Source organism: Coffea arabica, chromosome 7e, assembly GCF_036785885.1.
Source record: "Coffea arabica cultivar ET-39 chromosome 7e, Coffea Arabica ET-39 HiFi, whole genome shotgun sequence".
Taxonomy (NCBI): Eukaryota; Viridiplantae; Streptophyta; class Magnoliopsida; order Gentianales; family Rubiaceae; genus Coffea; species Coffea arabica.
The window spans coordinates 5,561,516-5,581,247 of record NC_092323.1 but is presented as its reverse complement, the minus strand read 5'-3'; the positions used below and the strand labels follow the sequence as shown (position 1 = coordinate 5,581,247).

Sequence of the window (19,732 nt, the reverse complement as noted above, 5' to 3'; positions counted from 1 at the left end):
ATCTGGCCACCCAATGCTTCGAATAAATGTTAATATTAATTTATTAACATCAAAGTCAAATTTGACCCAAAAAAAAAAAAGAAAAGAAAGTATCGAAGTCAGGTCAAAATAGAAACTTAGAAATAATGCTGTACATTGCATAACAACTAAGTGATATGAAATCACTTTGACGAAGCAGTGGTAAATAATTCAGGCGCAGTGAATTCTAAAATAATATGAGGATCAAAACAACCCAAAAGATTTAAGAAAGAAAGAAAGAAAGAAATGGGAGGGACCAAAAGATTTGCCTGCATTTCCATAATCATGACGAGGAAAATGGAAGGGGAAAAAAAATGCTTGTGTAACGAGTAAGAGAAGAGCAAAAAAAACATATTCTGATACAAAAGTATAATTTCAACAATGTCCACTTCAACAAAAATTTGTGAGTGCACTAAATGATTAATAAGTAGACTAATATTAGTTATGGTTAATGACGCACTCAATTGAAGTTATATTTTCTAATTGACCCGAATACGTATGGAGCTGCTGTTGAACACGTTTCCTCGAGCTAAGTAGTACTGCAGCGGAAAGAAGAAGAAGAAAAAGATGTCACATAGTTTACCCAAAAAAGATGAAAAAGAAAATGAAGAAAGCAACATTTTTGGACTTTGATGCTCTGAGGAACAAACTAGGTTGAACGGGCACTCAGCTGCAAGTGTTTGACACGGTCACGATGGAAGTGAAAGCCACAATTGGCAACTTGTATCTGGTGACTATTTTCCTTAACCTTTACACCGATAATTGAGGTAATTACTCTGTACAAAAAAAAAAAAAAAAAAAAAATTAACAATTTGCATATTTGTCATTCATTCGACGCTGACATTGTATACACTGTCAGTGTAAGAAAAATTAATTCTTTTTATAATCTCCGATCAAATAATATCCTATAAGCCGAATCTTTTAACCCAGTCTCAAAGCATGAACCATAACAATGGTAAAACTCGAACTAAAGTCGGTAACATTTCAGGCTTAGCTCTTTTCACTGTAGTACAATTAATATGGTTACACGGGATTATTACGTAGGTCATGCTCGCGAATTGTACGCGTGCGAGGTTGTTGTAAGGGAGCAGCTGCTTATGCATGTATAGGTGATGAAATTGACGTCCATTTCGGAATCTGCTAATGTTCCACTAGCATGTGTTAATGGAGTGATTGAGACTCCATTTGCATTCCCTGGAAGTTTCATTCTTTTCATGTCCACATCTGGATGCTTATTATCACTACTAATTATTGATTAACTCTTCAAAAGGTTTAGAGATTACATTGATGCAAAAGCATATATAAATAACGCCTTGGCTGGACACTTATTTATAAAGTCTGCTGTAGGAAGCCAAGAACTTCTACAAATTCATATTTTCCGTCGTCGGCAAAACATAATATAAAAGGGGACCACAGCAAAACTAAATAAAAATTGGGGACCATAGCAAAACTAAGTAAAATAATGAACAATCTTCAATTAATTAACATAAAATACAGTCCTAAGCAAGATTCGTCAACAATTGCTAACCACATTGGTAAAAAAAAACTTACCATAACCCATTGTGAAGTCCCATTTTCCTATTCATTCTGCATCTTTTTGAAGATTTTCTTCATGATTTTCTGGCTAAACTTTCGATCATTTCTCAATCACACCCTACAGGTTTGTCAGCGTCATCATCGGCAGTACATTTCCAAGTTATGCTTGTTAATTTGGGGATGCAATTAGGGTTTCTTCAAACTGTAATTTGAGGGCCAAAGGTGAAATGTGTATTTTGGTGGTGGTCCCCTATCCTTTTACCTTTAACCGGTAATGAAATGTGTTTTTCGATTTTGCCCCTAAAGATATGACCACGTGAGAGGGGCGTGCTATTTTTAGTCGGAGAAATGAGCAAAAACGAGCAATAGGACCAAATTGGCTCATAATTTAAATGTGAATGATCATTTTGGCTGATTTTATATGTTAGGGACTAAACAAGTTTTTTTGATAAATGTTAGGGACCAATTTGGCAAATTTTCCAAAAAAATAGGAAGGAAGAAAATAGTAGTATGTTTTTATCTTTTACTTTTGCAGGAAAAAAGGCTGGTGGTCCGAATAGGCACGGGCTCTTGCTTTTCGAATATGAATTCTGGGAGCCCTAACTTCTGAATAAGCAGATTGATTCCTCTATAACTAAGAGAAATGTACCAATTAATTAATCCCTTATAGCGAAAAATATGCAGATTACTCCATCTAATAAGAGAAAGGGTAGTAGTTTCCTCCATGCTTTGATACATCACTGCGTCCATTAGGCTGGTCATTGGAAGCTTTTGAAAGCACAGTGGACGTAGGATTCTTTTGCATGCATAGCAGAAATCAATATGGCATACTTGGGTAATTCCCGTAAATTCTACATGATGGAAAAGTTACTACCAGAAAATTATTGGAAAAACTACTTCCTTTAGATCCGTTGGTTTCGGGTGAAAATGTTTTTTAGGAAAATATTTTTCTAATTTCCCGTGTTTGGTTGCACAAAAGTTACTGAAAACATTTTCCTATGTAAAATATTTTCACTCATCTTATGGAAAACAACTTCCCTTCCAAACTTATTGAAGTTGTTTTCCGAAATGCATACATCCCGCCTGTAATATGTTCTAAACTTATTGAAAACATCTTGTAGTATGTTCTTTTTTTTTTTTTTTAGTATAAACAAGAGAACTCGAACTCAAGACCTCTTCCTTACACTCCCTCCCCCGTACCACCCAACCCTCCCCCTAGTATATTCAAAATAAAAAAAAACTCATTCTACTCATCCTATGTTAGTAATTAATTATGTATAATAGGGATATTCTTTTCTAGAGAAACTTTCAGCAGTGAGAGTGCAAGATATATGTCACAATAAGCATTGCATGTGATTGATATTTGACACTAAATGACCAGCAATTTGTTTATTACTTAAAGAGATATTTTTTATTCATGTATACATTTCTCCAAGATTTTTTAAAGTTAAACAATTAAATAAATTTTCTTATTTTGCATGGAAAGAAGTATGTAGTTATAATGTGTAGAAAGTAAAGATAGAGATAAAAGTGAAAATATTTCGAAAGTCAAACAAACACCAGAAAAATGAAGTAAGAAAATATTTTCAATAAGCTAACCAAACACCCGAAAATAATGAAAGGGAAATGATTTTCATGAAAAATTACTTCATCGAAAAATATTTTCATAAGAAAAACATTTTACTTCCAACCAAACAGACCCTTAGGGCGATTGCAGTTCATTTCAATCTAATGGGGTTTAAATTATTTCATTAAATGGTGGTGAGAATTAGATGGTTTAGGGTAGACGGAAATCAGATGTAGTTGTCTAGCCCTATGCCTCGACAATCAAGTAATGACTACAACTTAAACCAAACGCCAGGCCTTCCGCCCATCATACTTACTTATATCTCTTCATATCATTGACCCGGAAAAGGGTCAAGGAAAACACCCATACTATACGAGTTCTACAACTCCACCTTAAAATGAAATAGTTTACAACCCGTTCTTTATATGCCACTGGTCATTTGGTCCAGTGGTCATCACCATTAAAGGTGATGCTGAAGGTCAGGGATTCAATCCCTGCCTTCCACAAATTTGCCACAATTTGTGGCTGTCTTAATTGACCTTCATCGATGGAATCTGTACTCACATCTATCGTTTCGACAAAAAAAAAAAAAAAACCCGTTCTTTATATATGCTGCTCTATATTAGAACCATCTTCCTACAAGGAAGACATAAAATCCATTTTCCTTGATTTTTTTTTTTTAGTGCATCCAGCTCGACCTAGTAGTAGTATTACTACTATACACATTCTCAGGCTTCACTAGTCACTCCTCTTGTCTTGAATAAATTGGGTTTGTTTGGACTGAGAATTATTTATCAAAATTTATTTGTTTACATCATCATTACAATTTTCAACACATTTTTTTATCTCACATACATCACATCACAAAAAATACTACAGTAAAAATATCTCAAATAATTTATAATCCAAACAGAGCCAAAGATTATGAAATGCCTACTAGATAATATTGCATTCCTCAATCCATTAGGGTTCTAAAAAGAGATTTAAAAAAGGAAAAAACAATTTGTTTGGATAGGAAGTTATTTGAAATAATTACAGTAGTACTTTTTGTAATGTGATGTATCAGAGATAAAAAAGTGATTGAAAATTATATGTATGACTCAAGCAAAACAAAAATTGAGATTTTTATTTGAAAGTCTTGCAATCCAAACACACTCTTTAGCTTCTGAATCATCCTAGTAATTAACATGCAAGTCCCCCCCCCCCCATCTCTCTCTCTCTCTATATGTATGTATGTATACACCCTCTTCCTCTTGAAAGATAAGTCACATTATTAAATTTATGCAGAAGTCCGTTGTCCTATATAATTCCATCTTGAATTTGGATGGTGAAGGGTATTTGACTCATCGACGAGGTCCACATGCATGTGCAATTTACTTTCTAGAAGCCTTAGATGGCAGCTCAAATCCTCAATCAACCTTGGAAATTTTCTAAAAATTTTATTGAAAGTCCAACACTTGTTCTAGCTTCTTCTTGTTTTTTTTTTTGGTCAAGTTTGTACTGGATTATTCGAAGTGTCTTTCTTTGTATCCAATATATAAACTAAGCTGAAAACGTTAATAGTGAAAAATGTAATTGGACACTGTGTCAGAATACTGCGGTAGATTTTTTGCGTTTGAGATCAAACCATCTTTGCAATTGTTTGAAGAGGCCATCTTTCATATGTTTGAGTAAAATTCATTCGTCAAAATTGAATATATGGAGATGTATCGCTGGATCAGTACGAAAACTTTTTTAAAGTGTTTTGGAGTACTAGAGAACCATTCAACCGAATAAAAATTTTTGTTTTGACGGTCGTGGGTGCCATTAGATATGAAGGGAAAATTTGATGTCAACTTTCTTCTATGAAGTCGTAAGCATCATCGAGAGGATTTTGATCTTTTTTCAAGAAGGCGTTGCAGAAATATCATTTTAGGAATGTTTCGAGTGATTTTAAGGGCTTTGGACGTTAGTGATCATCATTGCGCGGCATATCTTGACAATTTGAAATTGCTAGATTTCTTCACGGGACCACGGGTCTCACAAGTTCTGTTTCAATCCAGTTAAGAATAAATTAATTTTTTCCATACTTTTTTACAGCACAATTTGACATATTTATACTCCGTCTAGATTTATTTAGGCCATACCTCTGTCTATTTATACCTCAATAACAAACTTGTCTAAACTGCAACTTGGGAGCCCTTGATCTCTTCGAATCTTAGTAGCATAAGCGGTTAATAGCTGTTGCTGCGTACTTAAACAGTTATATCCACTATTACTATGGTATTAATATGAGTAAATTACCTTTTATTCTCCTATAATTTAGTATTTTATCACATAACCCTTCTATGATTTAAAAATCTATACATAACCTCCTAATAATTTGAATTAATATATCACCGTTAGTTTTTTTCATTAAAACTAACACTCAATAGTAAAAATTCAAAATCAAACTAATAAATTGACAGATTTACTCTCTATTATTTTTTTTCTCCAAACATAAAAAAGAAGAAATTGCAATAAAAATAGATAAATAATAAATAGAAAATAACTTTAAAGATTTAATTTAAAAATCTATAGTGATATCTGTAGTAAAAAAAGATTTGATATTTTTTGTTTCTTATTTATTTATTTTATAGTTTCCTTCCATCTTTTTTGTTTCTTATTTATTTTCTTTTTATTTCCCTTCCACCTCTTTTGTATTAGGAGAAACTTAATATTTTATAGGCCCCCAAAAAAAAAGAGAGAGAAAGAAAAGGAAAAAAGAAAAAGGAAAAGGGTGAATTCATTAATTTATTAGTTTGATTTTGATTTTTTACTATTGACCGTTAGTTTAATGGAAAAAACTAATAGTGACGCTTTAACTCAAACTGTATTGAGTTATATATAATTTTTTAGACCATAAGAGAGTTATATAGTAAAGCACCAAATCACAAGAGAATAAAAGATAATTTACCCTATTAATATTGAGTGATAATAAGACAGAGAAAATTCTAATGCGGAAGAGTGTCGTAAGTGTTGATGCCCCAAGAAAATTCTAATGAGGATAAATGTCGTAAATCATGATGCCCCATGATCCCCATCTGATCATTCAAATGGTAAATTTGGATATTAAGCAGTATTCTTGGAACTATGGGCAATACTTAAAGGGTTAGAAATGGCTTGGAACTCGGGGGAGAAACGAGTGATTTTGGAAACTGATTCAAGGGTAGCTTTGGATCTAATACAGGGCGCAGGTTCGGAATCACCATTATCCAACTTGATACTTCTCATCAGGAGTTACACACGTAGGGATTGGAAATGTAGACTACAACATGTTTGGAGAGAAGGGAACAAGTGTGTAGACTGGCTGGCTAAGAGGAGTGTTAACGGTGAATAAGGGATGCAGATTCTAACTGAACTTCAACAGGTTCGGATTCACCATTATCCAACTTGATACCTCTCCCATGTAAACAAAAAAAAAAGTTAGTTAACGGTCTAAATTTTGGACGGATCCTTCCACCGCAACTGGGCATCAACTCTAGTAGAATCCTAGCTGACTAGGATGACGCAGGAAGCTTAATTAGTGAAGAAAAGATTGAAGAAGCCATTACGCAGTAAAGCAAGTCAGAAACAGTTGAGGACAAAAGGGCGATGATGGTGATCAGAATTTAGAAATAACCATCCCAAACAATAAAATGATCCAAAATCAGTTAACAATGTTGAAATTCAAATTGTGCAGATGAGAGAACATCACATAATTTTCACGTAATAAATATGTAAGGGCCCATGTAAATAGTTTTCGAACATTAACACATCTCTGTTGTGTAAGTGTGTGCTCAATTTACAGTGTGTTGAAAAGCCTGCCAGATAGCCCCCTCCTGTATCCATCTGCAAGTTGCAAGCGACCTTTCATTTCTCCTCGACAATTTTCTTTCCCATCTATGGAACGGGTAAAATGCCGATGAGTTGAAAAGCTGGCAGTAGCCATCATGTAACCAAAATAATAATAATAATTATTTATTGAAACCTTCTCAAGAAACCATGGATTCGAATCTAATCCACGCTTAAATAAATTTAGATCGCCCTCCACCCAAAACCAAAAAGAGAAAAGCGGTGAATGTGGTCTGGAAAAAAGATAGTTAGCAATATAAAAAAATAATTAAAAATGTATTTATAATGTAATTAAATAAAATTTTATAAAAAAGTAGTAAGCTACCCAAACAGAGTCAGTCACTAGTATTATTTTATCACATTCAATTATTTTTTAGGACAGATAAATAGTTTCCATTAAAAAATCGCCAATCACCAGACGACACAGCCGTTTCGATTCCTTGGATTACTTTCTTTTTTTTTTTTTTTTCCCTCTCTCTCCTTCTTTTATAATAATAATAATAATAATAATAATAATATCTCTTTAAGTTTAACACGCTGCAGCCGGGATTCTTGGTTTGAAAGTGTGGCGTCTGAAGACTAAAAGGTGGGCTGTGGTTTCTAAATATTTCTAGAACATAGGCGGTACTACTTGCATAAGAGGGCTATTCCTCAATCACGATTGCCACTTTCTTGCTTCTTGGTCTTTGTCCCCATTGATCGAGCTTTTGTTGCATTTATAATTATACTGCTCCTATCTTAGTAAAGTAAGGGTCCCGTACACGTCTCTGGAAAAGAAAACTCAAAAAACGCTCGCAGTCCATCCCATATTTGTCTCTGTCCTCCTCCTTTCCCCTTCCAATTACCGACTTTCCGAGTAGTTATGGTCGTGTTGTCCTTTAGGCGGATTGGCAACACAGCTTCTGAAGAACGATCAAGCCACCCCCAAAACTAATGGATTCTAATTTTACTTTCATGCCTTCAAACGACGATCGCCTTCATTCTCGCGTCTTCCTCTCTGGATTTTACTGCTGGGGTTGGGAATTCCTCACTGCCCTCCTTCTCTTTAGTTGTTCTTCCATCTAAGTTCAACTTGCCCGTTTTTCTTTTAACCCATACAACCTCTGGCTTGACCATCATCAATTTCTTTTAAGCCTAAACTAGAGTATTGTACACTTGCAGTTCTTTTTCCTAGTATTTTGTTGTCCTATATAGTATCTTTTTTTTCCTTTTGGACTTGTGTTGTTTTTGGCGAGGGGCAGAGAAAAAAAGAAAAAAGAAGGAGATGTCTCAAAGGACAGTTCCGGCCCCGTTCTTGACCAAGACGTATCAGTTGGTGGATGATCCCTGCTCGGACGATGTAATATCGTGGAACGAAAGCGGTACAACGTTCGTGGTCTGGAAAACCGCGGAGTTTGCTAAGGATTTGCTGCCTAATTACTTCAAGCACAACAACTTTTCCAGCTTCGTTCGTCAGCTCAACACCTATGTAAGTTCATTTATCTCTGTAGATTACTTTGCTTGCTTATTTTTGAGCGATTAAACTTTAGCCGAGCCATATATGCTCTTCTTTATTCATTTCGCAATCTTTTGCCAAAATTATGAAAAAGAATGGACTAGCTGTTATTATCAAAAGAATTGGAGTGTGATCACATAAAACCCGAGAGCGAGAGAGAGATACTTGGAACAACGCACTTTCGGAGTAGTTGTGAATTGTTTTCCGCTCCTCCTTGTAAAAGTTTGACTTTTTCCTTAGTTGTTTGAAACAAAAAAAAAGGAAAAAATCGCTCGGAATGATGATGCAGTACTACTCGTTTGAAGAACAATTTTACCAACCCCCGCCGGGGGAGGGCCGAGGGAAGGTTCTCCTTTCCAACTCTCTTATCTTATTTTTTATTATATTATTATTTTTCTTTATAAACACATATTTTATTTTTTTGTTTCCTTAATCTAATATTTAAAATCTAATAATTATTAACTGAGTAATACATAAAATTTAACAAACTTGAAAATTCAAAATGTATAAAAATTTTTAACTATATTTTTTAATTTTCTATTATATAGTATTACCTTTTTAAGGCTATTTTATTTTTTTATATTAGTGAATAGTTATTAAATTTTAAAAAAATTAAAAAAATTTAATACAATGTTTATAAAGATAGCAATATATTAGAAATAGGGATAGAAAGAGGGAATGACAGAAGATCCGTTCTGCATTTTACCGCTTGCTAGCTAGTAGAGAATCTTTTGTAGGTGGCAGGGTTAGTCCTCTAAGAAAGTATGCTTTTGGTAAAACGATTAGTTTATACGTATAAGTACGAGCGTGCACACAAAAGTGGTTGGGTCTATTTAACTATCCACACAATCAATAATCTTTGGTAAGCCTTAAACGAAACTTCAATCATTCAATCGTCATCGCCCTTTGCTAAAAAAAAAAAAAAAAAAAAAAAAGAGAGAGAGAGAGAGAAAAGGACCACACTGGATCAACGTAGTAGTATTATGTAAACTATTATTGGTATAGAGTACTGTTGTTATAGTACTTGTGTCTAAATGAAATATTAGTGCATGAATCTCGCACTTTCTAAAGACGCAAGGCAAAAGGAAAAGAAACGTAGAAATAATATTGGGAGTGTTTGGATAGTGTATTATTTGAAATATTATTTGGAATAATTACTGTAGCATTTTTTGTGATGTGATGTATGTGAGATAAAAAGGTGGTTGGAAATATAAAAAGGTAGGTTGGAAAATGTGTCTATGATGCAAGCGAAATTTTATTTGGGATAATTGAGGTATCCAAACAATTATTGTCCTTCGAAACATTTTTAAACAAAGATGGGTGAAAATGAAAGAAAACTTTAATTCCGAGACCATTTATTTTATCAACTACCTTGTTGAAAATTGTGGGAACCGATAGGACTGTTTTACCACGGCGCTTTGTCTTAATCAACCTGTATTAGGTGGTAATTAGACTTGAAAGGGTTCTCTCTTCTTTTTTGGGTGTGAAGCAAGCCACGATGAAGTTGGAAAAAAAAAAGGGAAACAAACGAGGAGGGGGGAGAGAGGGGGGGGGGGGGGGGGGGGAATGTAGCAGCAGCTTTGATTGATATTGGACCTGGTTTAGCTGGCGGGTCCATTTTAGTGTCGAAAAGCTACCAGCCAAATTACCAATCTATTGCGTGCAACAGAGTTTGAACACTTGAGAAGCTGGGCCCTACCACTAAAAGAGAAATGTCCGTTTCTATAGGGAGAAACTTCCTGAACCAGGTCAAGTGGCACTGGTGGGCCGCGCAATTTGACATCGCGTACCACGATCTGCGTCTGCATCACGTTTTTTTGAAATGAACCTGTCCTAGCCGTACCTGAAGTTTGTTCTTTCTCCTTTATTAAAAGTATTTTTTTTCCAGTTTGACGGCGGAGAAAAATAAAAATTATTTTCTGGTAACTGACCTGCGTGCTTTTGGAGAATTTGGCGCGTATTTAGGAGGAGAAAATGTTTGGCGCCGGTCAATTTTGTTCTTGCTATTAATTATTAGGTCTAAAAAGTCGTAGGTTTCTGTTGGGAAGGCTGGTCTTATCTTCTGAGCTGCAATGCCGGACAAGGGCAGGAGTGCAACCGTTCCTGCGGTTTTGATCATTTTCAATAGGGCGTAATTTTGATTGCACACGACGTAATTTTAATACAAAATTTTGTGGAACCTACATACATGAAAATCGATGCACAACAAGTGATCTAAATTGCACATTTTGTTTTGGTCAAAATCTGGCCGTGAACAGTTCAGGAGCTGTCATTCTGATGACCACTCCTACCCCTCATCCTGCAATGCCTACTTTTATTTGGTCAATCATCTTTCATGAATTGAGTTGAAAATTGGCTCTTCCCTGCATGAATATTTTTTTAAAAAAATTTTCTAACAACTACAGTTGTGGGCAGGAAGGTTAATTGCACTTGGAGCATCCTTCTCTTATAGGCCATTCGAAAACCTTCTCCAAAAAGTGAAACAGTTACTGACTCCTATTTTTAGGAGTTTTTATTAAAAAAAATGCGATATAGTAATTTGATATAACATGAGTTAAAAAAGAGTAAAATTTTTTGTTAAAAAATCATAATCCAAACAAGTAATAATTGTTTTTAGGGTGAAGTAGCTTAGGATTTGATTTGGAAATTGTCTTAGCGTTGATATTTGTCCTTTTTTATTTGCTGCAATTCCAAGATTTAATTGATGTTTGATTTATCAGTAGATGTTACAGCATGCTAGAAAGTGAATTTTCATCTGTGGTGCTACTACATCAGCTGTCATCAGTTTTATTTTTTACTTGTTTTTACTTTTTATGAAAATAATCGACTGTGGAAAACAGAAGGGGGGTAAAAACGAAAAAGAGGAACAGAAGATTAATTTTGACGCGTTGACTACGTTTAAGTTTGTGCAATTCACATTCCCATCCTTCGTTCTCTAGGGCTTCCGAAAAATTGTCCCCGATAAATGGGAATTTGCCAACGACAATTTCAAGCGAGGCCGGAAGGAGCTCCTAACTGATATCCGTCGACGGAAAACCACGACGTCAACACAGTCTACAAACCAAGCTGGGGCCGGCAAGTCCATAACCACTGCCAATCCCACCTCACCAGCGAATTCCGGCGAGGACTTGGGCTCAAGCTCAACCTCATCCCCCGACTCGAAGAGCCCAGGGTCGGTGGACACCCTATCTGCAGAGCAATTTGCGGACTTGTCGGATGAGAATGAAAAGCTGAAGAAAGATAATCAGATGCTGAGTTCAGAGCTTGCACAGACCAAGAAACAATGCGACGACCTCATTGCATTCTTGACCAAGCATGTAAATGTTGCACCTGATCAAATCAACAGCATCATGAACCAGGGAGCAGCGGTGGGTGAGATGAATTTTAATGAGATCAAGTGTGTTGTTGATGATCATGTTGACAACAAAGAAGCCGATGATGATGATGACGAAAATGGAAATGGAGGGAGCTTGAAGTTGTTCGGTGTGACCTTGTTAACAGAGAAGAACAAAAAGAGGGGTCGTGATGACATGGATGTTGGTTATGCTGAGGTTCGTCCTAGGAGAGACGTCAAGACACTCGACTTTTGTGCACCTTGGATGAGAATAGCTTCATGCGCTGGTGAAACCAGCAAGGTTTGTAACTGAAATTAAGGTCGAAGTAATTAAAGCTAGTAGTACTAGAATAACGACCTAGTACGGAGGGCGTAGTTTTTTGGAGCTGGAGCTATTATGCTCAAGAAGGCCTTTTGCAACTGTAAGGTTGGTTTGTGAGGTCAGAATAATGGAGAGTTTTCAATCTTTTATTTATTATTTTTTTAAAAAAGATTCAGTTAGTTGTAACTCGAGGGAGTTGGAATTGAAGGCAATGTGGATATCCAGCTCTGATTAATGTCTAGGGTTTAATTCCTAAATGTATGTGAACTGTAAAAAATTGTCGCAGTTTGCAGCTTTATAGCTATAATACAAATCACTTTTAAGATAAAAGTCTGGTCTATCTTTGCTATGGTGGTCTTTTCAATGTCGGGAGAGGATAGATTGTAGTAGTACTTTCTCGATGATAGGCCGTAAAAAAGTATGCACAAATGAGGAGAATCTCGAGTTTGGGTTGCTCTGGAATTCCTTTCGCGAACATTCAACTGACACACCGTGAGGACGGAAGTCATGCCATACTCTGGTAGTGCTCAGGAATTGACGGTTCTGTGTGTGTTTGGATAGCTATTAATTATGTGAACAAAAATTATTTATTTGCATCACAAAATATCTTTCAATTTACATTTTTTATCTTTTCAACAAAATTTTGTCCTTTTTTTGGGCTGATGCCTTGTTTTTTTTTTTTTTTGTCATCACTGGGGTATCCGGACCTACACCCGACTAGTCCCACAGCGCCCCAGCAGAGCGGGCCCGACCGATGCTGAAGAATTTAACAGCTGGGTTGCTGCCTGGGATCGAACCCAGGTGGAACTCAGCTAAGGAGCCTCCTTCCACCAGCAGACCAACCCAGCTGATGCCTTGTTTGGATTGCGATTTTTTGTCGAAAAATTATGTCGTTTTCCGTGATCACATTTTCTTATTACCTTTTTCCCTCACATATATCAAATCGCTACAGTAATTTTTTCATGAAAAATTATGAAAAATGCAATCCAAACATAACAAGAAGGCCTAGTAAATTTTTCTAAATTGTCAATTCTGTCCTTAAATCACAATTGGACAAATTTTTTTCTTACGGGGAAAGGTTTACACAAAACGCGAACAAAATGTAACTTAGCTAACTCAGCGAAGAAACTATTATGGACCAAAGGGATAATTGTTAATTGGTCAAACTTCAAGGTTCATTTGGTAATATGGACAAGTCTCAAGGGAGGTAAATGTAATTACTCCTAAATTAAATGCTAACCGACCACCCTATGCTCTTTTTTTTTTTGTTTTGGTAGGCTGGCGGGAGGAGGGAGTTAGTAACCCTCCCATACTCTATAAACCAACAAAAACTTTTTTAAAAACTCATCACCTGGCCCAAGCCCAAGTGACCTACGACGCCGTTGGCGCGCTGAAACAAAAGGCCGCAGGGCAGAAAGCGAGGCAAAATTGCGGAGATTCTTCCTCGTCACCGGTCAGCATCTCTGGACAGCGGAAGATGGATTCAACCGAAACTCCCTTATCCACCTCCCCATCCCATTCCAATTTCAGGTACTTCAACGTTATTGTTTCTTATTTCCATTTTTGTCTTTCAAAGCATGCTAAAAATTTATTTTTAAAAAAAAGTGGTCTAAATTTTTTTTTTTTGTATGCTACCGCAGCCAACAGCGCCATTTCTATCTTGCCGTGGATAGGCTCCAATTCAAGATGGTTCCACACAATTCTGTCTACTTATTTCTACCAAAAGTACCAATTTAAGTTTACAAAAATAAACATACTATTGATGTTTTTTTTTTTGTGTGCGCGCGCGCGCGCGCGTATGCGTATAAAACAAGCAGGAAACCTTGGTGGATCTATTAGGCATGGCCGGACGGCAACCGTTGCTACGCATGGTGGTCTGCTGCAGCACTCGTGACGAGCTCGACGCCGTCTGCTCCGCCGTCTCCCGCCTCTCCTACATTTCTATGGCAACTCTGGTATTATATCATTATGCATCTTTTTACTTGTTAGCAGGATTTCAGAATCTTCAGTTGTTTATTTCCTTGTTTTGGGGAGATGAAGTGGTGTGAAGTTTTACCTTGAGCTTATGATGCAGTATAGTGACCAGGCGGAAGCTGAACGAGCGCGGATTTTGGAGAAGTTCAGGCAAACGGCAATTAATTGGAACAATTGCACTGCCGATGGCGAAGAAAAGAAAGATGACAAAGAAGAGCGGAACAAGTCTCATATGATTATTGTTACTGATGCTTGCCTGCCGTTGCTTGGCATGGGGGAGTCGCCTATCAGCTCTCGAGTTTTGATTAATTATGAACTGCCAACTAAAAAGGTCAATTCCATTTCCTAAACATATGTTTTATTTTATGATATATATTGAACCTAGTATGCTTGGCAATAACCAAGGAACTGTTGCTTGCCTCTGAACTTTATTCAGCTTACAGTTTCTAACTTGTAATCCACTCCTCTTAAATTATCTGTTTGCTGTAATCTAGTGGATAAACAGGCTTTCTCGAGTAAGTTGGAGAGTTGTCAGACTTAACCTTTGAATACCGGAGGATAAAAAGGCATTTTGTTCAGTTAGGAAAGGCGGGCAGGAAATTATGCTTAATTATGTTGTAGGGTTGAATTTGTAATAGTGACATTTGATGATTTATGTGTTTCTATGTCCAAGTTTGTTTGGTCACTCATCGTACAAGCAAAAGAAGTTATGCCCATGGAAAGATGTAGCAATTAGAATTGAAGGCACCGCAGCCCCTCCCACTAGTTGGATGTCATGTGCAAATTCAGGATTTAAATCTCAGTTTTACCTGTATCTGGACTCTACTTATTTGGTTAACAAGTTTCACCTATTTGCTTGGTATACTTCCAGTCTATTCCCTTTTAACTATTTGTCAGGATTACTCTTGAATTTCGACGAATTTTCCCACTTCATCTCTATACTAGTGCATCTATGACTTCCAATATGCATCACCTATGGGATTAACTTTACTGCTTGATGTTTACATGTAAACGTAGGTGTCTCCTCGGGATACTAATCAGTTATGGTGTCTCTTTTTAGATGTTCCAAGTTTGTGTACTTCTGAAGTTTTAACATGTTTTATGGTGTTTGGCTTTTGTATTTTGGTATAACTGAGACATTCTTCATATGCCGATTGATCAAGGAAAGTTTTATCCTATTTAGCTACTGCAATTTGTTGCAGTTGAGGCATTCTGTATAAGCCAAGGCCACAAGGTAAATAAGAGGTGATTAAGACATTCTTTAAATGTATTAATACAAAAAGTGTCTACTATATTTCACTTGAATGATTGAGATTATTTTCAGACAAAAGCAAAGCTACAAGAGTATTTCGCAGAATTAAATTTTACCTTGTTCCTCAACAACTGCGTGAACATTTTTTTGCTTGGGAATTACTTTCTTCCCCTATTCAGAATTTTGCTTCTATATTTTCACTTTGTTTGTCATGTTTCCATCTCAGTTGGAATTGTTTGGCTTCCGGAATATATATGCTCATACATGTATTTGTCCATGTCATTTTACTTCTATGTTGTTGCCTCCATAGCCATTTTATTTCTTACTATGGAAGGTAACTTTTTTTTTTTTCAATTCAGGAAACTTATTTGAGGCGTATGGCGACTTGTTTAGCCACAGGTTAACACCCCTACCAACCACATTTTTCCCCCTTTTGTGAGTACATCATGCATGGAAAGGAGAACGGGGTGCATTTAGTTGATCCAGTTCTTGCTTTCACAAATTAAATAAATTGCAAGCATGTTTTTGGCATCATGAAGAGAAAGGAAGGGAGGAAAAAAATGAAAGCAATGTTAAGAATGCCAAAGAAGGAACCAGCTTATTGCTTCCCTTTTTTCCTCATCTCTGTGCATGAATTAAACAACCATATGGAGCAAAAGTTTGTCTTGCTGTTGTTTAATGTTGTTCATAGTAGTATGTTGAGTTTTGACATTTTCTCTTAGTAAATATATGCAGATGGGATTGTCATTAATATGGTGGTTGGTGGTGAAGTTGCAACTCTCAAAAGCATTGAAGAGAGCAGTGGTCTGGTCATAGCTGAGATGCCCATACATGTGAGTTTCTGACCTGTTCTATGATGCTCAGATATGTTATTGGAGATTAGATTGATTATACATTTCATCCTACATGTAATGAAATATACTACACTACAAAAACCATATTGTTTTCATGGGTAATTGATTCTTGATTTTTTATTATCCTTTTCATTGCTGTCACCACTGTTTCTCAACTTCTTCAATATTAGAATTATTTGTGGTTTGAACAGATCTTTGAGATGATGTAAAGTTAGTGGGCTTGTGGAATGTCAAAAGCTGTAAACGTGGGTCATGCCATTGCAAATGAGGTATGTAATGTAATTAACAATATCTATTTGTTCTTCGAGAAACATGTCATTTTCTGTTGCTAAAATCCATAATTTCTGCATCAAGAATAGCCCATGTTTGAGCTTCGTGAAAACATCACCCATCTTGGAATGCCCCAGACTATAGTAGGACTTCAGACTTATGCTCTTCAAATGGATCAATGTGGCCTATAGTTTCTGTTACTTTGTTGTGAAGAATGTGGATGGTTAAACTTTTTTGCCAGTTTTGCCTCCCATGTTAGGGAGGAAAAAATGGGAGGCATAGATTTTGCAATTTTGTACCATTGGTTTGAATCAGGGTTGTTCATCGAATGCTTAATTCATTTCACTTCTTGAGGGGAGCAATTTTAGTGTAGCTCATAGTTTTTTACTCTTGAAATGAATCTGAGATAATTGTAATGGGATGGACCAAAAAGGTTGTACACAAACTTTTGCTTTTAACTGTATAAGAGATCATAGAGTTAATATCCATAACCTTTAATAGGAGGATTTTGAATTGACAAAGAGATGTTTACGGAAGCAAGAATCCAAGTTATGAATAAGGTGAAGGGATGTTTGTGAGTATTTCTGTTTCAGTACTGTTTTTCCACTTATACTCACAGAATTTTGGAACCTTATTTCTATTTAAAATTCTTGCTTGCACATCCAGCAACAATAGTTTAGTGATGCTTCACAAGTGTGGATGCAAGTTGTATGTAATGAATATAACTCTGTGCTTCTATGTGTTAAATTAACAGTTGATTCTTGATTAACCAGATCAGCTACCATTATTCGTACAGATAATTTTCTCAGGTCAGTCATGTTGGCTGGCGATAAATAGCTATGACATAGGCTTTGCAATGGGTATGGAGTATTCTTCTTACTGGAGTTAATTATGGTAAACCGTTAAGGTGAAATGGCATTGTAATGCAACTGATCCTTTGGCAACAAAAGATAAATTACCAAACATGTTCTTATTGGCCAAGAAAATGACTTGAAACATGGAAGTGATCATTGAAAACATTATCATTTTTAGACATATTAGGCTCCACATTCTTTTGCTGTCATGATACAGAATGAAGTTGGTTGGGACCATGTTCTTTACTAAGAATGCAGATTACTTGCACAATCCTCTAATAAACATCAGTAATTGGCCCACTTTAGGCTGAACTCAATTATAGTTCCATGTTCTGGAGCTGGATTTATGGGTCGGGCATGGTCCCCTCTTTGGGCTGTAGGTTTCTTTTGTGTTCTCTTTCTCGGGGCATAAAGGTGTTTGGTAGCATCAGATATATACATTTACTCGTATCCATAAAAAGTTTCCGTCCTTTTTTGTTTGCTATATTGAAGTGGAATTTTTGACATAAAGGTTAAAGAAATGCTTCGTTCAAGTTTCTGTCTTAGGAAGATGATAGGTGATTAAAGATCAGATCTTCTAAACCTTCCTTCTTCTTCTTCTTCCTTTTTTTTTTTTGTTGGGAGAACTGAATCCTATAAGAGGACAAGTTTATCTTCCATTGTCCTACAATGAATTATACCATTGTGGTGGCCTGTACTGGACAAATTCTAGCGATAAGAGGATTCCATCCTGGACTGGAAAAAGCAATAGAATCTCAAGATTTGACATTAGTAGTAAAGTGGATTGTTCTAGTCAAGTATTTTGTTTTTTGCCTCACCAGTTATCTTGGAGGTATATCATTACAATGAATGCTAAATTGAAATTAACAGTAACCGATAGACTGAAATTAGGCAGAACTGGTTATATTTAGTCATTGAATATTAAGCTGATAGTAGTCACTCATGGTGTAAATCACCATTAGAAGCTGCCTGATCAATTTGAGTGAGCACATGGCACAAGTAGTTGATATTGCCGCAATCACTTCCGGGTGAGCTATTTATTTTTGCAAATATTTTATGTGCTAGGCAGTTTTTCCAGCTGGCTGACTTTTTCTTTCTGAAATTGTCTGATCCATAATGGTGCAAATATGTACTTGCTATGTTTAGCTACAACACATTTGAGCTGAAGAAGATCTTTGCTGCTGTCAAAGCAGAAAAATAATTAGGTGAAAGCTTGCCCATGTTGGTGCTATTTAGTATGTTGATGTTAGATTTTCCTTTTCTCTTAGATAGAACTAGGGTGCGGGAAGATTCGAATATTTGGAACCTATGGTCTGTGGTATCCTTATCAACTCATTAGATGGCTGGATATCATCCTTAAAAATTCACCATACCATGATTGATCCCAGCAGTTTCTCTCTGTCTTGAATTAAAAGTAAAGTTGAAGTCGGTAGAGAACTAAAACTTCTGGAGATTGGCAGCGGGGGCTTTTCTTCATAACACTCGTATAAAAGATCAATAATTCCCATGGTATTGGATGATTGGAACCTTCCAGCCATAAGCCTTTTACTTTGTTGTGTTGATATATCCATCTTCCCATAGCATTAGCATTCAGCTCATGGTCCCAGCTCTCGCGACATGAATTGAATGTTGCAATCAATTTAGGCACCAAATCAATTCTTAGTGTCCATGATGAGAACAGTAAAGCTGACGTGAAAATTTTGCAGTATTGCTCGGCTATTTCCAGCAATAAGCATCTCTCCCTCTTCGAGATGGAGCAGTAGATACTCTTAGATGAACAACCTGTCAAACGGATGGGAAGAAAGGAGGCAGAAAGAGCGTAGACGAGAAATGGTCCCTGCCTTCTAGGATAGTAGGTGACCCGTATTCCATGATTCTCCTCGAAAGAATGTCCAAAGGACTTTGCAAATGTTATTGTCGTATTTTAGGGAATGCCATTTTGGAGGGCTTTTTTTTTTTTTTTTGGTCGACACGGGGGTGTCCGGGTCAATCCCATGGTTGTCAAAATCGCGATCCGGATCGTAGGTTCAAATCGATCCGGATCATATTCAGAGTCGCAAATCATATTAATCTATGTAGGATCGTAGCAGGATCCGTAGGATCGTACGATCCTACAATTGTTTGTAAATTTGTGAAATACGAAGCTCCATTTTGCAAGTAAATGAAAATATTTGTGGTATATTTTGTAATTTATCAAAGAATTGCAGCCTTTAATTGCAATTAGGAGCTTTTGGTAGGATCTTACGATCTCTACACCGAACACGTTAACACCGGGATTCGAACCCTGAACAAGCCAGGAAGGTCGCCATACCCTAAGGAGGGGGAGCGGACAGCTCGAACTACCCGCGGGGATAAAGACCAGCCACGTAGAATGGTAAGTTGTGGGAGGCAGGGGTTGAACCCC

The 19,732-nt window shown here is 36.4% G+C and overlaps 2 protein-coding genes across 7 annotated transcripts; both read left to right on the top strand.

Annotated features, from left to right (window-relative positions):
- Positions 1-7,865: 7,865 nt before the first annotated feature.
- Positions 7,866-12,365, top strand: LOC113701260 (heat shock factor protein HSF24-like). Its single transcript, XM_072059228.1, has 2 exons — positions 7,866-8,441; positions 11,408-12,365. The coding sequence occupies exons 1-2, from the start codon at positions 8,238-8,240 to the stop codon at positions 12,113-12,115; spliced, it is 912 nt and encodes a 303-aa protein (XP_071915329.1). The 5' UTR covers positions 7,866-8,237; the 3' UTR covers positions 12,116-12,365.
- Positions 12,366-13,446: 1,081 nt separating this feature from the next.
- LOC113701044 (ATP-dependent RNA helicase FAL1-like) lies at positions 13,447-19,509 on the top strand. 6 transcript variants are annotated; one of them, XR_011818425.1, is made up of 8 exons: positions 13,450-13,654; positions 13,765-13,813; positions 13,942-14,079; positions 14,199-14,429; positions 15,710-15,749; positions 16,086-16,183; positions 16,396-16,473; positions 19,035-19,509. XR_011818425.1 is itself a non-coding variant. In XM_072059659.1 (7 exons), the coding sequence occupies exons 1-7, from the start codon at positions 13,602-13,604 to the stop codon at positions 16,411-16,413; spliced, it is 627 nt and encodes a 208-aa protein (XP_071915760.1). In that variant the 5' UTR covers positions 13,450-13,601; the 3' UTR covers positions 16,414-16,474. The 6 variants fall into 6 exon arrangements, 1 of the variants encoding a protein (XP_071915760.1); XR_011818423.1 differs by lacking the exon at positions 19,035-19,509 and adding an exon at positions 16,976-17,243; XR_011818422.1 differs by lacking the exon at positions 19,035-19,509 and adding an exon at positions 16,564-16,995.
- The last annotated feature ends 223 nt before the right edge of the window (positions 19,510-19,732 follow it).